Source organism: Penicillium macrosclerotiorum, assembly GCF_028827735.1.
Source record: "Penicillium macrosclerotiorum strain IBT 26536 chromosome Unknown utg000002l_segment0_segment0, whole genome shotgun sequence".
Lineage (NCBI taxonomy): Eukaryota > Fungi > Ascomycota > Eurotiomycetes > Eurotiales > Aspergillaceae > Penicillium > Penicillium macrosclerotiorum.
In genome coordinates this window covers 3,523,569-3,548,682 of record NW_026643082.1, presented here as the reverse complement: position 1 = coordinate 3,548,682, position 25,114 = coordinate 3,523,569, and the positions used below count along the sequence as shown (strand labels likewise).

The following is a 25,114-nucleotide window of genomic DNA, read 5'->3' as shown; positions in this document are numbered from 1 at the left end:
CCAGGGCATGAAGAGTTAGTGGGTCGTGCAAAGAAAAAGTATGCATCTATTTTACATAAGTCATACCCCTTGACTATTGTTTCATAAATTTGTCGATTTGCAGAAAGCTAACAGAATGCAATCTAGTCATGATTGGCTCAACCATATGAGCAAGTTTTGCGAGGGAATGCGCAATTACGACGCTCCACGGAATCCTATTGTGCGAGTGGCTCTTATTGACGATGGCATTGACCCAGAAAAGACCAACTTCAGAGTACATGAAGGAAGGACATTTGATGAAATGGGTGATACTGGTCTCGATAATTACTATGTTGACCCTGGTCAACATGGAACGATCATGGGAAGACTCATAAGTAAGATGTGTCCCAATGTTCATCTTTATGTCGCAAGGTTAAAGAGAGCTCCGGGTTCCGATATTCCGCCAACAGCGGCAAAGGCGGTATGTACTAACCTAATAACCAAGATGATGGAAGGGATAACTCTCGCTGACATTTTCCAGGCGATATATTGGGCGCTACACAAAAATGTGGATATCATCTCTATGAGTTGGACAATCCCAGCAAAGGGACCCAACCCTAAGGATACTGAAGAGTTTCAAGTTGCCATAGCCGAGGCTATCAAGCAAAAGAAACTTCTCTTTTGCGCTCTACGAGAAAGTGAAGATGCTTTAATTGAACAAGGCTTCTACCCCGTCGGTCTTGACCAAGTATTCAAGATCGGCTCTGCTACACGATCCGGGAACCTGGTGAAAACTAGCTCGGGAGACGGAAAGTCTGTGCAATTCATTCTTCCGGGTTTGGATGTGCTATCTGACAATGAGGAAAATGTCCAAACACTCAACGGGAGCTCAGTTGCCACGGCTCTTGCCTCCGGACTTGCAGGCATCATTCTTTTCTGTGCCGATCTGGTTGATCAGGATGCCGCAAGCTACGGCAAAGCTAAAAATTATAGTGAGAGCTTGCGGGACATCAATAAGATGAGATCAGTCTTTGAGAATATGAGTCGCAAGAGCAATGAAGGGAAATTCCCAGAAGTCCAGCGATATTTCAAGATCACCGGAAAAGATCCTAATATCGATGATATTAAGGATATCGTGACTTCCTTGACATCTGGTGTAAGTATGACATCTCCCATTCAACCAAACTGATACTCATAAATGATTATAGCTGCCTTGAAAACAATACTGTGTGATGTCTTACCTCTTGACTCATGGGATGATGAAAAGAGCTGCTGCGGCATTCAAAACGTCCATGTTTATGATCGGTCAGGAGAAAGGGATCCGATTAGAATAAACTTTTCCTGCAGACCTGTACATATGGGTCACTTTCTGCCTATGTCTAGACCTTTCTCTCCGAACCTGAATGTAGAATAAGTTATTGATTCAAATCTGACATCAACATTATGCGTGTGCGATTCGCAGCTCCACATTCTTCCTGTCGGCTTCGTGCTTGGCGCGGAGTTACCCCGAGTTCCGGCCGCCGACTCTGACATCCCGCGCGTACCCCATGGCGGGACCCGAGGTCGGGCGTAATTATCCCGAGTTGCCCCCCACGTTTGAAAAGTCCCCCTCTTTTTGACATCTGTGATCGCAAGCTTCTTGCGATTTCTCTTTCTTTCGTCTCCTCCTCTTAAAATAACTCACAAAATGCCATTCACTACTGCGATCCGCTCAACCTTCCAGGGCCCTTCCAAGGCTTTTGGCTTCTGGCTCACGTAGGTCTCAACCCATTAGCCTTGGACAGAATGTCGGCCAGGACGTTTCCTTCGTCATGGAGCTTAGATTGGCCTATTTGAGATCGCTTGTCAGCTAACAATGATCTTGACAGTCTTCCTAGTGCGGGCGTTGCCAAGACTATTATTCACGGCGCCTCCGGGTCTTCAACGCGGTTTAGCTGGGTTTTAGTTGACGCAGAGCACGGATTGATCTCCGATCACCACTATTATGAGGTATGGTTCCCATTGACTTGAAACTGTGCCTCTTTCATGTCAATGCAAAATTAACTCGTGATTTCTAGCTTAATAATGCCATTGGTTCCGAGGGTGCGAGCCCTATCATCCGAGTGCCCTGGGCGGAGGAGTGGATGATCAAGCGTGCCCTTGATTCCGGTGCTCACGGAATCATGACACCTATGTGTCATTCAGAAGTAAGTCCAGATGTGAAAAGGAATTCAGTGGCTCCTTAGCATCTACATACGGAACTGATCATTTCACTTTTCGCCTGATTAGGTTGATGCTGCCAATGTTGTCAAATATGCACGCTACCCTCCTCAAGGAACCCGTGGCTATGGCCCGATGTTCGCTCCCCACTCCCTTCCCGGCGTAAACCCCGGACCCGATTACGATGATCAGGCGAATGCAAGCATTACAGTATGCGTGCAAATCGAGTCACGACCCGGTGTCGAGAACGTGGAGAAGATTGCTGCCGTTGATGGAATCGACGTGCTCTTCATCGGGCCTTTTGATCTTTCCAAGCAGATGGGTGTGACCCGCGGTGGTGAAGAGCACGAGGCAGCCATTCAGCGTATTTTGGCAGCTGCTCACAATGCCGGCAAGAAGGCCGCTATCTTCTGTATGTTCCCCTAGTATCATTTTCCTATGGATTTAAGGCTTCTGTTTACTAATTAGGAGGGGCATAGGCACTGACGGCAACGATGCTCGCAAGCGCGCCGAGCAAGGCTTCGATATGATTTCGGTTAACACCGATGTTGGTGTCATTCGAACCGGAATGCTGAATGAGCTGAAGACTGCCAACGGTGAGCTCGTTCAGGGTGGTCCGCGTGAGGGTTATTAAACGACATAGAATCTAAAGAAATACCATGTGAAGTATATAACGCAACGAATGTTATCCTAAATATCTGATTCATCCAGTCCTTTGAGTAGAATTCAATGACCTGATAAATATATACGCCTTGTGAGCAATACATGTAGATACTATATATGCCTTGTTAAGCCGAACAAAAATGGTTTTTGCGAGTGTGAGGGATGCGATTCTTGACACTGATTTGACATGTCCCTGTGGTCAGCCTACAGACGAAATCTATAATGGACCTCGGATTTATTTAATATTCTCAACTTTCAATTGAACTTCCAGATGACAATATTGCTGCATGTTCGAGATGGTCCTGAGACAGCTTGTCAAAAACATGTTTTTCATCACTTCTCAAACTCCTCCCTGCGCGAATCATGACAAGTCCATGCATGCTTCCACGGTTCAATGGCACATTTTTATTGGTCAATTTATCTCGCTTAAAAGCAAGGAACCACGTGCGCTGAGTCAGTCGGGACGTAAGGGCGTCGAGCCAATCAAGTTTTTTGACGGGCGACGGGGCGGTTTATAGTCCGGGGATGAGGTGGGCCTTGGGTCTCGGGGGCTGTTTCAATCTCACTGGGGTTTTGACTGCAAGAAAGCTTTCAAGCCTGCACCAGACATACCCAGCCTGATTGCTGCTCTAGAGTCGCAAAATTTGGTTGACGGTTTCATGGTACGGGCTGGATCATCTTGTGCGCGTTTGACATCATTCGGCTGGACCCGCTAGATCATCTATTCTCCGAGATTTGATCGCGCAATTGGCCGATAGCACGGGGGGAGCGGGCATGTTGGAAAACTTCTCTGGAGTTTGCTGCAAAGCTAGCTGTTTCCTGAAAGTCCGTATCGGCGATGGATACGACCACAGACGATATCAGCACTGATCTCGCCATCCAGAAGGAGGCAGCGGAATTTGATGCAGTGCTCCAGGATGCGGTGTATAATCTTTCATTGCGCGCCGTCAACCCAGTTGATGTCGGTGTGAGCAACTTATCTCTTGATATAGAGACTGCACCGTCGCTATGGAAAACACCGCGCTCTCAATTCTGGCGTCGTCTTCGCGGCCAGAAGCTCGATGGGACTGCAAAGACCGTGCTGGAAGGCGTGGACGCCGCCATGCCAAGCGGGAGTCTGACAGCAATTATTGGCAGCAGTGGATCTGGCAAAACGTCGCTATTGAATCTCATGGCGGGCCGAATGTCTCTTTCACAAGCCACTGCGACAGGGAATACCACTTTCAACGGTAATCCCGATATCAAAAGTGTTCGCAGCGCCTATGTCATGCAGGAAGATGTCCTCATCCCAGCTCTCACGGTCCGCGAGACTTTGCAGTATTCGGCCGACCTCCGACTGCCGCCACCGACGACCCGAGAAGAACGACGTGCGATTGTGGAACAGGTAATCCTCGAGCTCGGACTCAAGGAGTGCGCTGATACGCGCATTGGAACGACAGCTCACAAAGGATGCAGTGGTGGCGAAAAGCGGCGTACGAGTATCGGCGTTCAATTGCTCGCAAACCCATCTGTCTTGTTCTGCGACGAGCCGACGACCGGACTCGATGCAACCAGCGCATTCCAGATCATCCGCACGCTGAAGCGTCTGGCGCAGGATGGTCGCACTGTGATTGTCTCGATCCATGCTCCAAGATCTGAGATCTGGCGTCTGTTCGATAATGTGATCCTCCTCGCTCGTGGCTCTGTGATGTATAGTGGCCCTACAAGCAAGACTTTGCCGTATTTCGAAAGATATGGCCATGTTCTTCCTCCATTCGTCAACCCCGCGGAGTTTCTGATTGATCTGGCGGCAATCGATAATAGAACCGAGCAACTGGAGGCTGCCTCACACATTCGTGTCGATCATCTAAGACAGACATGGAGATCTCAACCGTCGCCGAAAATTAAGGCCGATGAAGGCGAGAAGAAGGAAGCAGCGTCGACATTGGAATGCGTGGACCCTGGCGCCATGAAAAAAGTATCCTTTCAACGGCAATTCCATGTGCTTACCTCACGTACCTTCAGAACCACCCTAAGAGACCCGATGGGCATGGCTGGAAGCTTACTTGAAGCCATTGGTATGGCTGTGATCAACGGCTGGATCTTTTTACAGCTGGACGAGAGTTTGGCTGGTATCCGGTCGCGGGAGGGCAGTCTATATACTGCCAGTAGTCTCAATGGATATCTAATCTTGCTATACGAAACCTACAGACTGACAATCGACATTCGGCTCTTTGACCGTGAAAGGAACGAAGGGGTAGTAGGCGTTCCAGCATTTCTGCTTAGTCGACGAGTCGCCCGGTTCCCGCTGGAGGACCTTCCAGTGCCGCTGTTATTCACTGTCATCTATTACTTCATGGTCGGCTATCGCCTTGACGTCGGCCAGTTTTTTATTTTCTTCGCTCTGACTCTGCTCACACATTACATTGCGGTGACATTCGCAGCTGTCTCGATTGGGGTAGCTCGAAGCTTCCCTGGGGCAAGTTTAGTTGGCAATATGTGTTTCACACTCCAATCGTTTGCTTGTGGTTACTTCGTGCAATCTAATCAGATCCCCGTCTATGTCCGATGGCTCAAATGGTGTGCCTATACATTTTACATCTTCGGGGCGCTCTGTGCCAACGAATTCATCGGACCGAACGGCTCAGCGCTGGGTCAGTTTTACGATTGCCCGTACTCTGATAATCCGCTCGATGCGGCATGCAAAGAGTATACAGGTCGATATATCATGGACAGTCTAGGAATGCCATCGAATTGGATATGGCGCCCGATCGTGATACTTGTCGGTTTCACTATCGGACATTACCTCCTGGCTGGGCTGTTGTTACAATACAACCGCTTTGGAATCGATATCGCGCAAGCTCGAAGGTCAGAGGGGGATCCTTCTGGCAAGGCCAAGATGGCAGTTCGTCCTGCGGAGGAGGTCCGTCGAGTTGCGATCTCTCTGGACCAGTACGCCTTGGAGATTCGCAAGCGGCGATTGCCCTGGCAGCATACCCAGACTCTTCCAATTCTGCGTCCCATTACTGCGGAATTTCATCCGGGACAACTGAACATCATCATGGGCCCATCAGGAAGCGGTAAGACGTCGTTGCTTAACTCGATTGCTCGTCGGCTGCACGGATCGATGGGCACACAGTATTGCCTTGGCGGCCAGATGTTGTACAACGGGGCCGTACCATCGGAAAACGTGATCCGCTCAGTTACGTCGTTTGTGACCCAAGACGACGATGCTCTCATGCCATCGCTGACTGTCCGCGAAAGTCTTCGGTTCGCCGCTGGCCTGCGACTGCCAACATGGATGTCACGCGAAGAGAAGAATCGCCGGGCGGAAGAAATTCTGTTCAAGATGGGGCTCAAAGAATGCGCCGACAATTTGATCGGAAGCGAGCTGATCAAAGGAATCAGCGGCGGCGAGAAACGTAGAGTTACAATCGCGATTCAGATTCTCACCGACCCCAAAGTCCTCTTGTTGGACGAGCCGACGTCCGGTCTGGATGCTTTCACGGCCATGTCAATCATCGAGGTCCTACAAAGCCTCGCATCTGAGGGTCGCACGTTGATCATGACAATCCATCAATCCCGTTCAGACCTGTTTAGCCATTTCTCGCACGTCCTGCTCCTTGCGCGCGGGGGCTACCCCGTTTACGCAGGCCAGGGCCAGCAAATGCTCCCGCATTTCGCGACCTTGGGCCACGAGTGCCCGAAGACCACGAATCCGGCGGACTTCGTTTTGGATCTGATAACGGTTGATCTACAGCAAGAGGACCGCGAGGCCGTGACTCGTGCCCGCGTCCAGCATCTCATTACTTCCTGGACTAACGCAACGCCGCAGTTGGGCCGAGCCTCATCGCAGATTGCGACGCCGGCAGAGCTGGGAAGTCTGCGACGCCAGATGCTACCGTTTCGGGTCACATATCCGTTGGTATTACATCGGTCCATGATCAACTTTTGGCGACAGCCACCGCTGGTCATGGCGCGGTCGATGCAAATTGTTGGAATTGCTATTATCATGGCACTTTTCTTTGCACCGCTGAAGAATGACTACGCGGCCGTACAATCCCGTATGGGCTTCATTCAGGAATTTGCAGCGCTATATTTCGTTGGTGCGTTCTACTACTTGGGTGAACGGTTCATAAGAGGACTAATTTTAACCGATGAATAGGTATGCTGCAAAACATCGCTATCTACCCCAACGAACGAGATGTGTTCTACCGCGAAGAAGCGGACAACTGCTACTCTGCCGAAACATTCATGCTGTCATACACAACGATTGAGGTGCCTTTCGAGATTGCCTCGGCGCTGGTATTCGGTGTGCTCGCGGCGTTCGCCGACAACCTCAAGCGTAGCGGGCAGATGTTCCTGATTAGCGCATTCAACTGCTTTTGCATCATCAGCTGTGGTGAGTCCGTGGGAATAATATTCTGCACACTGTTCTCGCATGTTGGCTTTGCTGTCAACGTGACGTCGATTCTGCTCTCAATCTCGACAATCCTCGGCGGCGTTATGAGTCTGAATGTCAACTCTGTCTTGCAGGGCATCAACCACTTGTCGCCTATCAAATACGCGATTGCCAATTTGGCACCGTATTCGATGCATGGCCAGCATTTTCACTGCTCAGTAGTGGAGCAGCTTGCGGACGGGAGTTGTCCGATCAACACGGGCGAACAGGTGCTTGCGCTATATAACCTTGATAAAGATGGGCCCATGAACGTGATGGCCCTTGGTGTGTGCACCATAATCTATCGACTCATTGCATACTTGTTCCTCAAAGCAATGCGATCACATCGCATGATGGAACGGTGGCGTGAGTGGCGGCGGTCTCGACGATCGACATGATGTTCTTCGCTTTCTTTCAGCCTGCCCTGGTTTTATAAGATACCCCTGCTTTTGCTTTGATGTCACTTGGCTTTCTACCTTAAATATAATTACTATATTTTTCTTTTAATTTTCTTGCATATCGACCAATGTTGAGACCATTCCAAAGACAGCGCAGGGCCCGGGTAGCCATTGCGAAGGCCAAAAATGGTAAGCGACCTCGTAGGTCTCTGAATTGATGACCACCCGGTGAATATACATGACGATCAATAAGAACTCCCCTTTTACCTGACATAATCCATGTTCCTGCACCCCTCAGCCGACGGGGCGACGTGAAACCCAATAAATATATGAGATGGTCAAGAATTGAGCCCATCCCCACAAGCAACTCCAGACTTTCACCGAGTCAAAAATGTTCCACATTCTCTAAAATGATCGGAGTACATGTAGGGGGCGTCATCCATCGTGACACCGATATCGTGGAAGCTTCTTGCATGCGTGCCAAAGCTGTTATGATATACCATTTGTAGTATATTACAGACCATTAGCTCTATACAAGTGGGTACCAGGCCACGGTACTAGCATATTGGCACCGTTGAAGCTCTCTAACAAATATGTTATACGATTGGAGAATTAGACAAGAACCTCGCGGCGTCTTTATTAAAGTTGGACGGCGTGGTTGTCGATAAAGGGATAGACTTCATTTTGCAATGAGATAATTCTCCGGTACATGGAAACCCAGATGCCTGAAATGCCTGCCGGAATGATCTTGTCTGATGAACAGGCCTTGTTTCCGCCCAGCGTCGTTGTATTGCACATAGGACTATCGCAAATAGCCCCGACGGCCTTCGATAGGACATATAGCGCTGTTGAAAGATAAGCAGTTGCGTGATGAGCTTTTCTTTCAACTCTCTTTGAGTCCTATTTACTGTTTGCTATAGCCACGAGAAAGACAATAAAGCTCGTGCTTTTGGTCTCAAGGCTCTTCTCCACACTCTCGGATGTATCATATGTTCTTTGGTCCATACCGGACACCTTTTGGGAATTAATTGTCCTTGATTATCCATGTACCTGCCGGTAGATTCAAAGATGGAAAATTGGCATTACCTATTCATCTTCTGATTCTACTACCTCTGTAACAATAGGATTCATAGGTAATTCGCTCCGAGAGAAGCGCTTATAAATCCGGAAGAGGACCTGGCCATCCCTAGCTGTAACTCAACCGGCAGCAATAGATACCATAATGAGAAAGTTATAAGATCCCCCAAGACTTATTGGCAATAGTGTAATTAGTAACACTTCTACACAACGGCCTTTCAAAAGGATGAGGGAAGGACACTGGCGTTGGCCTCCTTGGGACGACTTTTCTATCGTCGCAAGAACTGCTGAGGCAAACCCAACTCCCTCTCGACCCTCAATATGAGGATAAATCACGTGATTGGGACTTCTCGAGAAAGTGCATCATATTCTCGACCCTTCTAGTCCGGCCACAAGGTTTAGACAGGAGCCTTGGCGAGATGTAGGCAGGAGCTTGGCGACGAGGCGCAGTCAGTGGTGAAAAGGGAGTAGAAACGAAGCCTATTGGATCCGACACTTCTTTTTCTCGGCTTCCTTTCTTAAAGCCCGCTCGGGCATTTACCCGATGGTCGGAGTAGGCAATTGTAATATGATTGGAGGAGCCAGTCCAACGGTTGTGGTTCACCCAAGTTTGCAATCGCTCCGAACCGAACAATTGTATTGAACAAAAGAGCAGAGTGGTCAGAACCGGGGTTTACCGTGCTGGTGGCCAGGAACAAAGTGCGATTATTGGCTGTGGTGACTAGGCGAATGGATAAACCCGGTATGTCCCAAGTTATATGTACCTTTTCTTTTTGGTTTCTTCTTTCAAGCCAAAGTGGTGGTACCATTTGTGTGGACAACGGATGTGCCATGAAAACGAAGTCTTGCCAGAGACGGCACTTCTTCGTGCCGAATTTTACAGGTTCGTTTCGGAAAATCGTGGAGGAACATCCTAGGCGTTCACCGAGACACAACCGTCGAACGCGATGGAGTTCGGCGGTGCCCTCAAACTATGGAGGACTATGGGAGCAGCTGCCCTGAAACACTGCCGGCGCTGCTGGATCTCCGATCATTCGCCCCTCCCCCTCCTTGGTGGAGCCCGCGACACGTCGCCCCCCAGCCCACCTGTAACGGTGAGGCGCTCAGGCTTGGGATCCGACTGGTCGCGGATCGACAGGGAAGCAGAAAATCGCGATGTGGGCGTGCAGCGGGTCCCTGGGCTCCAGTGGTGCCCTCTGCGAATCGGAGTCCGGGGGCGCGGTCGGGGCTGCATCGATCGAATCGCGGGCCTGCCCTGGCGGGGGTCCCTGTCTATCACTCGGTCTAGATGCGATCGTCTGGGTTTCGGAGTCTGAGTTTTCTTTTCTTCTACTTCTCAGAGGTCAACTGCTCGTCGCGCGCGCTCCACGACACACGGCGTGGGCGAATCATGCTCGTGTACCCAGTCTTTGCTTCTGTTTCTTTGTGATTTCCTGCTCAGAGCCTTTCACCCGAGGCATTTTGTGTAGCGTCCCTCGTTTGGTGTGCCGGTTTGAGTTTGCGCTGGCGCCCTTGTCCTGTGAGGGAGTGGAAGTAAGAAATCTGGAAGTAAGAAAGCCCTCTTAGCCGAGAGATTCTAGCCATTAAGCTGGACGGATAGCAGCATTGTCGACAGAAATAGGTGGTGCACTACAAGAATCTTATCAATACGAAATGGAGAAACGAAGAAATTGTGAAAGAAAGTGGGTTAGAATGTGGTCATTCAATCTCTATACAAGTCTATATCATCCCCAATAAAACTCCTGGAAGTTTTGATCTCCCATATTCCTGATCCGAGGGGGGTATTCATCAAAGACATCAAAAAAAGAAAAAGAAAAATCATAGCTCGTAAGACGACGTCCTGTCCCGGCGGCGGAAATCAACCGCGCCCAGAAGGGGGGAAAGATGATGTCGAATCAACCGAACATACAACAACGAAGTTCAACAGAGGGCCACCAACTTGGGTGGAACGAAGAGAAAAACGTTTCCAAAGGAAACAGGGATCACCAGCCCGTTAGGGTTTCAGGCGAGACGAAGAGAAAAAAAAGTAAGACCCTTCAAAGAACGAGTGCGCGGGTCAACCGGCAAGACAGTAAGGGATTCCTTCATGGGTAAGAAAAAAAGAATGTAAATGAAGAAATCCATTTACTGGCCGATAGTCAGAGCCAGACCAGTGTCGATGGGGCAGCCGTGAGTGGCATGGTCATCGGTGGGCTGGAGGTAGGCGGCGGCACAAGCAGAGTCACCAGCCTTGCAGACGGCAGAGGGGCAGGAGTCCGAGTTGCCGGAGTCCGAGGGCAGGACGGCGAAGCCGAACTCGGTGAACTTGGAATCAGACTCCATGTTGATGCAGGAGAGATCCCAGAAGATGGTGTCGGTGGCCTGGGTGTACTCGAACTGCAGGACATCGGACTGGCTGGGATCGGTGGCCAGCTTGATGGAGATACCACCGCCATTGGGGTTGGTGCGCCAGGCCTCAGTGTAGGTACCACCGTTGGCCGACAGGGTCTGCATGGGACCAACATCGTTGGACACGGACCAGGCGTAGACGTCCATGTTCAGGTTGTTGGTGATCAGAACAGAGCCGCTGGCGGGGACAGTGTTGTTACGGCGGACCATCATGCCGGAAGGAAGGGCAGACGCCAGAGTGGCGAAGGCAGCAGCAATGCCGAAGGTCTTGGTGAACATCATTTTGGAGAGTTGAAAGACTGTATAGACAATTGGTCCGGAGATTCGTAAATGTCTAGTATATAGACAAGGATCGTTTGGAACGTGAAAAGAATGTCTAGTCGATAGACTATAAAGAATGTGTCGAGACGGGATCTCGAAAGAAAGAGTGAAAGTATAGAGTGAGTGTCTTTGAAAGATTGACTTGATGAAAGAAGGCCCTCGAGAGGGACTGAACAGGGCCCTCTTATACCTTTGAAGGGACTCCCCGGTCAGGGACCCCGGATAGGTACCGATCCATAAAAACGTGTGTGGTGAGAGTGCCACGCACCTTCGATCCATGGATCGCACCAAGGAACCAAGTGGAGTCGCCAATGTCCACAGGCGAAAAAAAAAAGAAAGAGGGCCCAAACAGGCTAAAAAGGTTAAAAAAGAGAGACTCGAAAAAAACGACAAGGTGGGGCCCGTGAATGGACCTGGGAAAGCGAATCATTGTCGGGAGAATCTCAGTGACGGAGGGTCTCTCTCCTGACGTCGCATTGGGGGAGGGTGTCAGAGTCTGGGTACAAGGGTTTCAAGGGTTCGAAATGAAGGGACTTGGGTCCAGACCTACGATGATTGGCAATCGCTTGGTGCCAAATTGAGAAAGAGAAGGGGAAAAAAGAGATCCAGAATGTGTCATTTGCGCTGGCAACGTTGACCGATATGATAGGAAGGGAGATCTCGTATCTGTCCATGCAGTGTGATATACTCCGTAGACATAGGTCGATGGACGTGTCAGCCCTTGAGTGCTGATACCGGTGTACAGAGCACCATATTTCTCATTACGGTATAGTTTTTCTGTTCGCTATAGATCTGGTTGACTATCTTGTACGTGTTATACTTCGGACTAAATGGTGTTGGAGGAACCAGCGCGGTGCGTGACCCGAGGGTGTGTGAGCGGTGGCTGCGACCCAACTTCCACCCGCGTCCCTTCAAACCGACAGCCACCACCGTGGCAATACCATCGGCGCCCAACCCCAACGTCATTTCTTCCAGTTCTCCCGGGCGCATCCGCGGTTCTCCTTTGCAGAACCCAGGACCAACTCACTTGTCACTCACGCCGGGTCAGCACTTTGCCCCTGGCAAACTCGGTCGGCATGTGGCTGCACAGACTCTCCCCATGCTCTCATAGGTCTTTTTGCCCCTCGTTCCTATACTTGGATGTATAGAGTCACCTCGGGGACCAGAGCCAAGAATCCCAACCAGGGCCAGAGCCACCACCAGAACCATTGGCGTTGTCGCCTTCAAGACGCTATGTCCATCCGAAAATCTCATCTGCTGGTTTCCCGACCCTGTTCGCTAGAAATTGCTAATCCAACCGACCTCGCTCTCTGGGACCTGCAGCGGACGTTCGCCGGTCGACCTGTTCCACCGTCCTATCCAATCCATTCCCTTCCCTCTCTCCACCGCCGGGCAGGCCTATGAGATTGGACACGTCGACCTGACCATTCCCCACCATCCCGTCACTGTCCGTTTTTCATGACCTGTTCCTGAACGGGACGTGGCGGCCAAACCCAGACTTGGTGCCGGTTGGGTCTCCATCCAGATGTCAACACGACCCTCTGCGCCCCTGCCACCATCGCCGCCGAATGGCCTCTGACGTCGCAAGGCTTTTGTGTACCTTGCCGATCCAGTCTGGAATCATCGGGGCAGACGCAGGAACGGTGGTGGCAATGCGTGGTTTTTCTTCTTTTTTGCGTCCTGTGGTGGCCCCAGCTTCCACCCAAAGCGAAAACTTGAAGACCCTGAACCACTCTTCCTCACCCGGACGGAAGTCCTCCGGGTTGAATGATACTATCTCGTGTCTACTTCCTCAACTTGATGGGGTTATGTTATACACAACTAGTCCTGCCACCCCCGCCCTCAGTTGTTCTGCATATGCTGCCTTATGTTGGATCGCCCTTTAGCCTTGGGCTTAGCCTGCGTCCGTTCCACGGCCGGTGGTCACCTTAACCCCCGGTGGGCCGGGAACTAGGGCATTAGGACACTAGGGTAGTTTTGTTGACCCCATCCACGAGGGCCTGGCTGCGCTCTTTTTCCTGTCTTCTCACCGAAATGGGGGTCTGGCGCCGATCGCTCTGCTTCCAGAACGCTTGCGATCATTCTAGACCGCCTCTTGGGGCCTTGGTGATCGGTCGCCCTGACCGGCGTTGGCTTACCCTTGGAGGGGTACCTGGACACCCCGGTCTTCCGGTGCCCGCACCGCTGGTGGGCTGGAGGGGAGTGAGTCAGGGCCCACCGCACACACTGCGGGCAAGCCTGAGCTCTTACGGCGCCCGTACAACCGAACACATCACAGCCTCTATGGAGTACAAAATATACAGTTTATAGAGATTACCAATATTATTACAGAGGAAAATGGGCCAAAAAAGTAAAACAAAACCAAATCTCTGCTGTCCGACGCCTCGGTGGGCCGAAGGCCAAATGCTCAATGAATGATGACAAAAAGAAGAACCTGACCCGCTAGATATAGTCCGACGACTGTGTACAGATGCTCCGCTGGTCTCACTCGCCCCTGCTGTGGCACCGCGAGGGTGTCTGGACGTTCCCCACCACCTTACAGCGACCCAAGTCACCTTCCCCGTTCGGTGTTGCTCTTTCCGTCCTGTTTTCGTATCCTCATATGACTGATGCCCAGGATAGGACTCCTCCAGGGCCCTCCGAGGCCGTGCACCCAAGCAGCCCAATCATGTAGACCCGGAATACCAGGAGCATTAGAGGAGCCACGTAAAAAAGGCCATGTTCAATGTCCAAGTCCAGGCAGCCACTAGACAGACCGCGCACCCAGACGCCCTTACCTTACCTAGCCCTATTTCACCCCCATCTTCCTTACCAATACGGCGCTCGCATAGCCGACAGACTAGCCAATGTGCCCTCGTTGGTGGACTCCTCCTTCTTGCGATGACCGGCCAGCTCAAGGTTGATCTGCCGGTGCGTGTGTACCAGCCAGTCCACGTAGCTCTGGGCCTCGTTGTTCCGGTCCTCCAAAAGCATACGGGCAAATTCATACTCCGCCCCATCCAGCCCTTGTCGGGCCAACTGAATGACAACGGCCTTCGACCCGCGCACCGTGGAGAAGTACTGTAGCAGGTTCCGCACTTGCGCGTTTAGGTGTGTGTCCAGGACAGGCAGCGACGAGATGTTGGGGTTCATCTCTTGCAAAGAGTTGTGCCCCGGCCCGAACAGATCCTCGAGGAGATTAGGCGAGACCTGGGCATGCAGCCACAAGATGATACCTTGCCCATTGTCAACCAGGTAGGCACCGCCTTCTTCGATTTTGGAGAAACTGGCCCGCAGGGAGGGCGGCACTTGAAGCTGGCCGTGCTCGTTGGGGAATCCATCCTCGGGCTGCATGTTGTGGATGGCAATGATGCGGGGGTATAGATAGAGCGAGAGCTCGGTACAGCCGAATGATCGGATCATGCGCATGTCGTGAACGCGCCGGTCTGACGACTCAGTGCCACCTAATATAGAGAGCATAGGTCAACCAATTGTTCTCCAGACTGACCCGAGGCAGGTCGGCAGCGGGATGCTTTTACTCACCTTTGAATGCCCTCGACTTAATTAAACTAAGCATGTACATAGAGAACTCTTTGAGGTTCTCTGGCAGGACCAGTTGGCCAGGGGGGTGCGATCCAGAGAAGATCTTGCGGTATCCGCTAAAGATGTCAACGGTCTTCTCGGAGATATTGGCTCGAATGTCCTTGAGGGTCTTGTCAAGTGTTTTCGAGGCAGCTACACACGTTAGGTTAGCATGAGAACAAGGAAGTGAATATGATAATCAGTCAACTTACCCTCCTTGGCGATAACAGCCACAACGGCATCTTGATCTACGAATTTCATCGTCTCCATGCCACCGTCATTTACAGCTGCCACGACGTTGATGCACCGGACACGGCGCTGGCCATCCGCAGAGGTATACAACAACGCAGCTTGGAAGTGTGCATCCAACTTGGGGTCAAGCTTGCCATCATAGCTGAAAATCACACCAATAGCTTTCTCTGCATCGATCCCGCCAATCTCGAGGTCAGCGCCAAGAGCATGCTGCACGAAATTGCCGTGATAAGAAGACACCTGAAGGCCGTTCGAGCACCGAACCTTCATTAAGCATTGATAGCCTGTCTCTCGTTTGACAGCATGTGCCAATTCGTGCCGCACCTTGAGCAGGTCTCGCGGGGCATGGAAATTAGGGTAGAAAAAGGTCTCGCCTCCAGTGAGGCTCGACACGTATCCTAGAACATGGGTTAGTCGTGCTGCACATTTACCAAGCCGCCATGTTGCCAACTTACCGACGGTCGCAACATCCATGTACGCGCCACCTGGCGACGCAATGAAGAAATCAACGCCAACGCCTGCCTCCGCCAGTTTACTTGCGGTCTTCTTCCACGCTGCATCCTCAGTAGTGAACAGTTTGCGTTCCGCATCCGTGCCATGGAGTTTGGGATCTTCCCGCATAGACAGATGCCCAGGGCCCCACGTCGGCAAGCTTGCCACCGAACAAACAATCTTGCCTCCTGTAGGCTGTAGAGCTGAGAGGGCGGCTTCTAAAGTCGGAAGAAGAGCGGGGTCGGGGTTTTTAATCTGAGAAAAGAGATTGGGTATGCGATTCAAGAGGGAGGTAATCACAGATCTAATTTGGCCAATTAGCAAGATTATCAAGAAGCCAAGTTGGATGATGCATACTTCGACTCATATGGGTCAACGAAAAGGCCTTCGCTCAAGGGCACAAAAGGTTCTTCCAGATCGGTCATTACCATCATTTGCGCTCCATCCAATGTTGCCTAAAGGATCCTTAAGCTTCACATGCACTTCACACAGTAACGTTGAATCTTGGTCCACATACCGTAAGATTGTAAAAATGCACCTCCTTATCAAATGTAACAATGCCGATCTTGGCTTCGGCCGGTAGCTTTCGAGCTTTAGACTCGTCGCCCTCGGAGCCGTCCGCAGCCAGATCTTCGCCATATAATGCCTCCGCAATGCCGTCGCAAACACCCTTAAGGTAGCCCCGATGTACCGACTCCCGGCTTACGTCGATCAAAAAAGGGTGCGCAACCCCACGGGCTCCTTGTTCCAATATTCCTTCGGCACCAAGAATTCCACCGTGCCCATCATCAACTCCGGTCGCTGCATACGATCGACACGAGCGCCTGACGGGTCTAGGGGTGCGTAGTACTCTGCCGGCGTATCGTTCGGGAAGGTACACATGTTGCAGACAAACTTGCTACCACCGGCCCGGAAAGACATGAAGGGATTGATATATGTGCGGCATCGTCGGCATCGCGGGGGTCCAACATCCCCAAAATCCAGCACTGGGATGGGTTGCTCGCCGGGGTCTAGAGGGGCAAGTGGTTGCAGGACCATGCCCAGCGGCAGCCCAGTGGATGAAAGAAAGTCAGAGGTCGAGGGGATGTTGTTGAGCGTTAGACGGGCGTACTTGGGGGAGGAATTGCCTTGGTCGTGAGCCACGAACGGGATCGACGCGGGTGGAGGCAGATGGCGATCCATCGTCGGGTACACATGATTGAAGTAGTACTGTGCGGGCAGGTCGCGCGATCGCGGGATGCTGGGAATCTGCTCGGGATCAATCCGACCTTGTGTCGGCACGGACTCTGCTCCACTGGGCACCCCGGGCTGTGAGGCCATCCCGGGTGCTGGATGAGAGGGAACGCCTGGAGACACTGGTTGCGGAGCTTGATTCAAGCCGGTGTTGAGGAACTGAGATGTCGGTTGTTCACCTCCAGGAGCCATGGTATTGCTGAAGCCTTGTTGCGCAGGGGCTGCTGCTGTGCCAGTCCCAATTTCATGGTGGGCATGCCGATGTTTCTTGCGGTGTGTCCTCGCTCCAGCATCAGCGGCAATCCCCAATCCACTCATCTGAGAGGCGAGTCCTGCCACGTTCGGGTTTGCTTCAGCGCCATGGGGCTGATAATGCTGTTGAGGGGAGCCATAGGGTGGCCACTGGTTTGGCGACGTGTCCTGGTAGGGAGCCGGAGCTCCTGGTTGTGGAGGAGCTGTCCCGGGAGGGTAGGCTGCTGGGTGTTGAGTGTGAGGGTTGGCCGGGTCGTCACCAGCACCCTGGCCCATTGCGTGATACATCGGGTCAGCCATGGTGGATCATGCCGTACAGAGGGACGTGGTGGAGAGCTCAAAGCATGACGGGCGAAAGCGAAACACCCCGCGGTTGTTGATGATATACCGGATTGACCACCTTACCGTCACGGATTTATGTGCTTCCGAGGCCCTTCACGTGTCTTGTCTGGTCTTTATGCTTGCGAGACGTCGCTCTGCTGTTTTTTTTGCGCCAATCATCATCCACAAAGTATACAAAAAAACCAAAGTACCAGAATTGTGTTTTACTTGCTCTTGCATCTTGTTGTTTTAATTTGCTGGCCTTGACTTCACGGTAGCAGGGCTACGATGGCGGGACCCGAGTGGCCTCATACTCGGCCCTTTCCTTGAACATCCTCTTCTCCACCGCCATTCGTGTCGCTCGCACTTGATGGTTATTCACAATTCGCAATGCGCGATGCGCATCAACCGGCTTCGGGATGTGCGACCTCCGTGCTCAGGCAGGTTTAGTGACAAATTCGGAAACACATCCCTCCAATTCCATGCATGCTGTCCGATAAGCGTCCAGCCGTTCCACTTAGGATTCCCCCGTCCCCTGCCCGTTTCATCCCGCCAAACGTGTGGCTCCCCGGGTACCCTGTCGTCCACGAACCCCCTATCGCGACATCTACTGGCCCCAAATCCCGGTCGTCTCGAATCAGTTGATTCGCGCTTATCGCCTTGCACCCCATTTTTATGCTCGTCGACCGAGGGGCGTTCCAGTGGAGGGTCCCGGCTTTAGGGTTTCGACAGCGTGCGTCCTCACCGTCTCTTCTGTTTGGCTCCTCAATCGGACCTTAGCCCCTCCATCTGGCGTCACCATCTCGATGTGAAAAAAAGATCGCTCGGGGGAATAGAGGTATGTGGCTAGTCTTTAAGAAAGAGCTCCCTTATCAGAGCATTGCTATTTTGCTTTTTTTTATTCAACCTTATCTCTACCCTCTTTTCATTGTCCCACTTTGATCATGACAAACCTGACGGCGAAGGCCCCTGATCCAGATCGTAAAGGGAAGGAAAATCAGTTCGTGACCCCAGTATCTTCATCGCAACCGTCAATGGCGACCATTCAGGATGATGACGAGCGCCTGCTCGCTCGAATTGGCTATAAACAGGTATCCAACCTCTCGTGTCTCAAGGTGTATACATGACAGCGGCGATCTAACTTAAATTTCCCCCTTTTTTTAGGAGCTCAGGCGAGAATTCTCCAAATGGTCTACTGTCTCGTATGCCATCTCCATCCTTGGCGTCCTCGGCTCCGTTCCAGCGACGTTCGGCTCGCCGTTGGCCGCGGGTGGTCCGGCCACCGCTGTCTGGTGCTGGTTGATCGGCTCCTGTATGGCAATGTGTATCGGCAGTTCCGTAGCAGAGCTGGTCTCTGCCTATCCAACCGCAGGAGGGATGTATTTCGTCACAAAACATGTTGTGCCCCCGGATCAAGTCCCAATCTTTGCTTGGATTCAAGGCTGGTGCAATCTGCTCGGCCAGACGGCGGGGGTCTCTAGTGTCGCCTATACAGTCAGCCAGATGCTGCTGGCCTGTGTCAGCATGAACTCCGATCTTGTCAACGGCCAATACTCGTATTCCCCGTATGTTTGGATTACTGTAGCCCAATCCTTGCCATGTGCTAATCTGCAGCAGGTCAGCATTGGAGACGGTCTTGGTCTCTATTGGAATACTCTGCATTCTCGGCGTCATTTGCTCTCTCACAACGAAGACATTGCATCGGATCATCCTTTGGTTTGCTCCAATTAACAGTAAGGATCCCCATAAACAACTAGCACTTGTCATTAATAACGTCCAGTCTCTGCTACCATCGCCATCTGCGTTGCATTATTATACCTTACCCCAGATAAGCAGTCGGCTTCGTGGGTCTTTACCCACTTCACGGACGGGTCCGGGTGGGGCTCCAAGGGATTTTCCTTCTTTCTCGGGTTCTTGTCCGTGGCATGGACCATGACCGATTATGATGGAACAACACAGTCAGTCTTTCCTTATTCTCCAGTTTGGTTATCTTATCCTTACATATGATAGCATGTCCGAAGAAACCCATGATGCCGCCGTGCGAGGCCCAGTTGCCATCAAGACTGCCGTACTCGTGTCTGGTATCTTCGGCTGGCTATTAACCGTATGTATGTGTTTTTGCTTGACCGATTTCGAAGGCATTTTGGCGTCTCCGACTGGTCTGCCCGCAGCGCAGATCTTTATGAACGCGGGCGGAAGACGTGGAGGCACTGTAATGTGGGCTTTTGCTATCCTTGTCCAGTTCTTCACTGGCTGCTCTGCTATGTTGGCCGATACTCGCATGGCGTACGCCTTCGCTCGGGACAATGCTCTACCTTTTTCAAGCTTTCTGTCCAAGGTCAATTCGCGCACTCATACCCCCGTCAACTCAGTCTGGTTCGTGGTGTTTTTTAGCATTGGATTAAACTGCATCGCTATCGGGTCCACAGAGACAGCAACTGCCATTTTCAGTGTGACTGCACCGGCTCTCGACTTGTCATACATCTCCGTCATCTTGGCACACCAGCTTTACAAGAATAAAGTCAAGTTCATTGAGGGTCCCTTTACGCTTGGTAAATGGGGCACTCCAATCAACTACATCGCCGTTATTTGGGTGTTGTTCATCAGCACTATTCTCTTCTTCCCTTCACAGCTTCCTGTGACGCCAGCCAACATGTAAGCGCTCATTTATTCGTAAGACCCAGTCGCTTCTAACCGTTTATCAAATAGGAATTATGCGATTTGTGTTGCTGCCTTCATTGCCATGTTTGCTCTCATCTGGTGGTGGGTTGCAGCAAGAGGGTAAGAATTATTCCATGCATATGATTGATGCGAACATTTATTGACGAGCGTCGTTGTACTTCCCAACAGAAAATACACAGGCCCACAGACAAATGATATCATCAATGAAATTCCGACCGAAGACCACCAAGACAACTTTGATGACGATGATGAGATCACGGTTTAATTGACCAGAAAAAAACTTCTGCATTTGTGAAAATATGCTTGGCTTTGGAAAGCCTGTGTAATGACCTGGGCACTCTTATAGATTATTTATGGATAGACAAGGACTGGGACTAACGCATTTAATCCCATTAAATGGAGTTCTTATTTCATTTCCCTCTTTCTTCAGTTTTTGCAACTAAATTATGTTTTAACTGCCACTGGTAGTGATATTAGTGAAGTATTCCCCTGATCCTCTAATTGCCGGCTTTTATTGCCCCTGTAACCTGCTCCTCTAATTGTTCGTACTACTACTGGTAATCATGCTAGTATCAGATTGTGTGACAGCGTTTGTTGAGAGCGAGAAGTGATATAAGCCCTACTAGGTTGGGACTAGTTGTGAGTCGGATTTTGTTGAAGCTTTGTATGGGTAGAATATGCCTGTAGAGCCAAGGTGACCAACTACTTCATTAAAATTCACTCTGGTTTGTCCTCGGATGCCAAGCCTGTCGTGCCAAGACCGGCCCGGTCATCCCATCGCTATCCCATCATCTTTGCCAGTCGTCTCTATGCTGCCATATCTCTAATGTCGCCCAGAGATTCTAGTTCAAGAACTGAGTAATTATTTGATCGAGACGAAGAAAATCTCGAGTCTTGAACTTGAATCCTCCCATTTTGCTTCTTGGTCGATGTTCCTGCGATGACACCACGGTTGCTTTCTTTTCAATGCCAATTTCCAGGCTGTCGCTTGAGCTACCGCCGCAAAGAACACCTGACGCGACATGCGAAGAAGCATCTTCCCCCACAGTCTTTTAAATGTCCCTTTTGTGATCGGACTTTTTCTAGGAACGATACTCTTCGACAGCATGCTCGCATTCATCACAAGCATGAAGAACTGCAGTCCTCTCGGGCAATTCGAGCCTGTACGTCCTGTCGCTCACGACGGTCGAAATGCTCCGGACAAGACCCGTGTGATACATGCAACCAACGAGGAAAGAAATGTGTTTATTCAAACCACCCCACTAGCCGTGATCACCATGCAAAACCCATGTCATCATTAGATGAGGGCTCCTTATCTTCCCTTCGTCAGAACAGCATTAGCTCTCTCCCACGTTCGGAAATAATCGAAAACAGTCCGATTAGAGGTCTGCAATATATCGAGATCTACTTTGATAAATTTCATCCTTGTTGGCCATTCTTGCACCCTGCAACATTTGACTCTAATCGTGAACCGGCCTTTCTCCTTCAGTCTGTTATTATGATGGGTATGTGGGTGACAGGGATAAAGGATAACCAAGACGTCGCCAAATTATTGCATGAAAAGCTGTCCTGCTCGATATACGAACAGAGAGTAAGTCATGAGTTATTCTTCTTGGTTTAAACTAACAAGTACATAACAGGATAAATGGGACATATCGTGTCAGCAAACTATGCTACACCAGGAACTTTTGTTTGCAGAGCCTACGTCTTGGCCAATCGCAACGTATCAAGGCATTCTGTTACATCTGATCTTCTCCGTTCTCACTCAACGCGAGCTAGATCTGCATTTAACTCAGCCTCTTCCAGAGGTGCCGTCGCAACTCCTTGTTACTCTTGTCAGCAACTGTCTCCGACGAAAAATGTTTTTCTACCCTTCAATACTTGGCCAGTTCAAGTCAGAACTGCACCCGATTGTTCTTATTTGGCTTGGCATTGAAGAAATAAAACGCTTTGCTTTATCGCTATATAAAGTGTGCCAAAGCGCTCGAGTATATGATACCAAGCTCCTTGAGCAGAGGTCACCCTTGAACTCTGCACATCAACCCCCAACAAAGAGGACTAAGCTTCTCTCCCTCGCTGACTTACAGTTCGCATTGCCAGACAGTGATGATCTATGGAATGCTACCTCGAATCTGGCCACGAGTGTTGCAGAAAATTCAGCTGCATATGAGATGGCAAATATTGAAGACAATTGGATCTCCCAGGCCACGCACCTGTTGCAGCCTCAACATATGCAGTTTCGGTGGATCTGTTGAAACCGTCAAATAGACAGGATTGGCTCTTAATATTATTCTCTTCAAACAGAATCTAATTTGACGGATAATCAGTACCACGTTCCACAATTTCAGATCTATTTATTATTATACTGAGGCGGGATTATTTGATAGAGGTGAAATCAATAGTCAATCGGCAAATTAAGTACTGCCAGTTCCAAAGCTCTAATCATGTAGGCGAAGGGAGTATTAACAAGAGTGGTTTTTTGAATGAGGAGAAAATCAGTTCTTAGGATGACGTTATACATGGACATGTCCTATGTCGATATCTGTATAATGCTCGAATTCCAAGTTCTACATTCTACTTCAAGTAGTAGAAATAGTAGTAATATGAGCAGAAATTGTGCTTTAAAGAGATGAATTCAGTACTTCAGCTGATTGGGTCTTATAGTAAAGTTTTGAAGAATTGTTTTCCTCTGTTCATCAAATTGGTTTTCTCAAAGAAGCTTTCACTGGGTTCGGACTCTCGAAAATTTCCGACAATTCTTCAAGGGTGTGATTCTTGGTCTCAACAGACACAAAATAACTGACCGTTGCTTCAAACAAGTCCCAGACAATGAAAACAATATAGGTATACCACCCAATTCTCTTCAAAGCTACAGGAAAACAAAACTGGTTGAGCAGAGTGAATCCGTGGGCAATTGAGAACGTTAAACCAACTCCCTTCCCTCGAGTTTCATAGGAAAGAGCCTCCACAGGATAAAGCGCTTGAAGAGGAGTCATACCTGCATTATAGCAGAATCCGAAGATGAAAATGAAGGCGATACCAGCAGAGGCGGCCGATGGGGCATTTGTATGAGCATATAATCCAGAGCCAATCGTGATGCAGGCAAAGCATATCGAACAAGCCACAGCTGTCCATATGATAGTTGGCCGGCGGCCCATTCTTTGGATCTGACTAGCCCCCAAGTATGAAGCGACGGTCGAAACAATGGTATACCCAAGATTGACATTAAGCACTTGTTCATCTGCGGTGATTCCAGTCGTAAGAAGCATGGCGGGGAGGTAGTAAGTGACAACGGCGTTGCCCGAGCATTGCCCCCATATTCCGGTGACAAGTGCATTAATGAATCTCCATCTTCCTGCTTTTGTTTTGTAAAAGTCACTAAAGTCCCACCAGCGCTTATCAGATCCAGAAAGAGAAATAAATTCTCTGTATTCCTGAAGCTGGAGTTGTACTAGAGGATGATCAGGGTTTCCTTCGCCGTGGTATTTTGCCAAGAATTCTAGAGCTTTTTCTTCCTGGCTGTGTGCGAAAAGCCATCGAGGAGACTCGGGGAAAAATAATACTGTGAGAAGCACAATTCCTGGGCAAATCATCTGACACCATAGTGGGATTTGCCAGGACTTGTTACCGTCGTAGGCGGCTGATCCTCTTGTAACGCCAGCAGCAATTAGTGATCCAACGGCGTAGGTGCAGTTGTAGAAAGCCATTATTATTCCACGGTAGGCAGGCGGGCAAACTTCAGCACACCAGATAGAACTGGTAGATCTCATTATGTTCACACCAAATCCGAGAAAGAACCGCCCAGCGACGAATTGAGGCACGCCGCGAGAGAGTGCTGACACGAAAGTGGAAGCAACAACGATTATACATCCTATGAAGGTGCCCCATTTCCTGCCCCGGATATCACAGGCCGGTCCACTGAATGGCAATGAGCAGATTGCGCCAACAGTGTACATTGCTGAAATGTAACCGATTTTTGCTCCATTCTTTTCAACTCCGAATTGGCCCCTGAAGGATTCTAGGGCTGGAAGAGAACCAAAGATAGATCCATCATAGCCTAGAAGGTAATCAGTATAGACATTTCATTTATAGTGAGTCAAAGCAAGCATAGATACCATTCATTGTTGAGCATAGAAAGGCTATCACACAGAAAACGTAGAGCTTTCTCAGGTTTGGTGACCATGGCGATGGCTTCTCAGCTTGGAGAGCCTGTAGCAAATCTTGCCGTGTCGGAAGCCCTTCATCATGGACAAATGCTTTTTCTAACGGCTCCTTGAAGATACCATAGCCTCCATCCGTAGATTGCAAAGAAACCGTCATGGCAGTTAGACAATAATCAAGAACGATGGCCAGAAATTATTCTGTTGTGTGAGATAAGAAATGAGACCTTTCGGAAAAGCCATTAGATTTCGTTATATATTCCAATGGAACAGCTTCTCGATCACTAGTCAGTCTGGGAAGCCCGCATGACCGAACCGATTGGCGCGTATTCCGATCGACCCTCAATCTCGACGCTAATACGCTGCGGGCGGGGAATGCTCCGTTGCTCGGGTGAAAGAACCCTCCGACAGCAAGCAGCCTTGAGATGACACATTCCAGTGATTCCATCGGTCTACCATGGCATGAACTTGATCATATACGAAGACATCTTTGATAGGACATCATTCATGAAGATTCCTAAGCCTTTAGATATATTCCCTTTAAGTGTCTCACTAGCGAGTGGCATCAACAGACCAATGAACAAACCACCGCACATCACGCTGGAGGACGGCCTCTCAAGCGAAAAAAGAAGCTGTTGAATGACGAAAGTGAGTAAGATTTATTTCTGATCTCTCTGGGATATAGAGATAAAGCTGTTATGAATTGTGTATCAGAAATATAGTATCCAACGAGATCC

The 25,114-nt window shown here is 50.1% G+C and overlaps 8 protein-coding genes across 8 annotated transcripts; 5 read left to right on the top strand and 3 right to left on the bottom strand.

Moving 5' to 3' along the window:
- Positions 1 to 115: 115 nt before the first annotated feature.
- N7462_002421 (uncharacterized protein) lies at positions 116 to 1,147 on the top strand (the record flags this gene model as incomplete). Its single annotated transcript, XM_057074147.1, has 1 exon — positions 116 to 1,147. One exon carries the CDS (start codon positions 116 to 118, stop codon positions 1,145 to 1,147), a length of 1,032 nt encoding a protein of 343 aa, XP_056937788.1.
- Positions 1,148 to 1,645: 498 nt separating this feature from the next.
- Positions 1,646 to 2,791, top strand: N7462_002420 (HpcH/HpaI aldolase family protein; the record flags this gene model as incomplete). The annotated part of the gene is made up of 5 exons (XM_057074146.1): positions 1,646 to 1,713; positions 1,827 to 1,947; positions 2,016 to 2,144; positions 2,227 to 2,569; positions 2,637 to 2,791. The coding sequence occupies 5 exons, from the start codon at positions 1,646 to 1,648 to the stop codon at positions 2,789 to 2,791; spliced, it is 816 nt and encodes a 271-aa protein (XP_056937787.1).
- An 867-nt stretch (positions 2,792 to 3,658) lies between these two features.
- N7462_002419 (putative ABC efflux transporter) lies at positions 3,659 to 7,638 on the top strand (the record flags this gene model as incomplete). Its single annotated transcript, XM_057074145.1, has 2 exons — positions 3,659 to 6,905; positions 6,965 to 7,638. The coding sequence occupies 2 exons, from the start codon at positions 3,659 to 3,661 to the stop codon at positions 7,636 to 7,638; spliced, it is 3,921 nt and encodes a 1,306-aa protein (XP_056937786.1).
- A 3,201-nt stretch (positions 7,639 to 10,839) lies between these two features.
- N7462_002418 (putative extracellular thaumatin domain protein) lies at positions 10,840 to 11,385 on the bottom strand (the record flags this gene model as incomplete). Its single annotated transcript, XM_057074144.1, has 1 exon — positions 10,840 to 11,385. One exon carries the CDS (start codon positions 11,383 to 11,385, stop codon positions 10,840 to 10,842), a length of 546 nt encoding a protein of 181 aa, XP_056937785.1.
- Positions 11,386 to 14,232: 2,847 nt separating this feature from the next.
- On the bottom strand, positions 14,233 to 17,514 carry N7462_002417 (Sec23/Sec24 family protein; the record flags this gene model as incomplete). Its single annotated transcript, XM_057074143.1, has 7 exons — positions 14,233 to 14,867; positions 14,947 to 15,138; positions 15,198 to 15,635; positions 15,693 to 16,033; positions 16,087 to 16,184; positions 16,247 to 16,399; positions 16,465 to 17,514. The coding sequence occupies 7 exons, from the start codon at positions 17,512 to 17,514 to the stop codon at positions 14,233 to 14,235; spliced, it is 2,907 nt and encodes a 968-aa protein (XP_056937784.1).
- Positions 17,515 to 18,479: 965 nt separating this feature from the next.
- Positions 18,480 to 20,482, top strand: N7462_002416 (uncharacterized protein; the record flags this gene model as incomplete). The annotated part of the gene is made up of 7 exons (XM_057074142.1): positions 18,480 to 18,626; positions 18,700 to 19,100; positions 19,153 to 19,268; positions 19,316 to 19,493; positions 19,546 to 20,190; positions 20,245 to 20,316; positions 20,386 to 20,482. 7 exons carry the CDS (start codon positions 18,480 to 18,482, stop codon positions 20,480 to 20,482), a joined length of 1,656 nt encoding a protein of 551 aa, XP_056937783.1.
- A 675-nt stretch (positions 20,483 to 21,157) lies between these two features.
- N7462_002415 (uncharacterized protein) lies at positions 21,158 to 22,472 on the top strand (the record flags this gene model as incomplete). Its single annotated transcript, XM_057074141.1, has 2 exons — positions 21,158 to 21,808; positions 21,858 to 22,472. The coding sequence occupies 2 exons, from the start codon at positions 21,158 to 21,160 to the stop codon at positions 22,470 to 22,472; spliced, it is 1,266 nt and encodes a 421-aa protein (XP_056937782.1).
- Positions 22,473 to 22,913: 441 nt separating this feature from the next.
- Positions 22,914 to 24,537, bottom strand: N7462_002414 (uncharacterized protein; the record flags this gene model as incomplete). Its single annotated transcript, XM_057074140.1, has 2 exons — positions 22,914 to 24,274; positions 24,333 to 24,537. The coding sequence occupies 2 exons, from the start codon at positions 24,535 to 24,537 to the stop codon at positions 22,914 to 22,916; spliced, it is 1,566 nt and encodes a 521-aa protein (XP_056937781.1).
- Between the last annotated feature and the right edge of the window lie 577 nt (positions 24,538 to 25,114).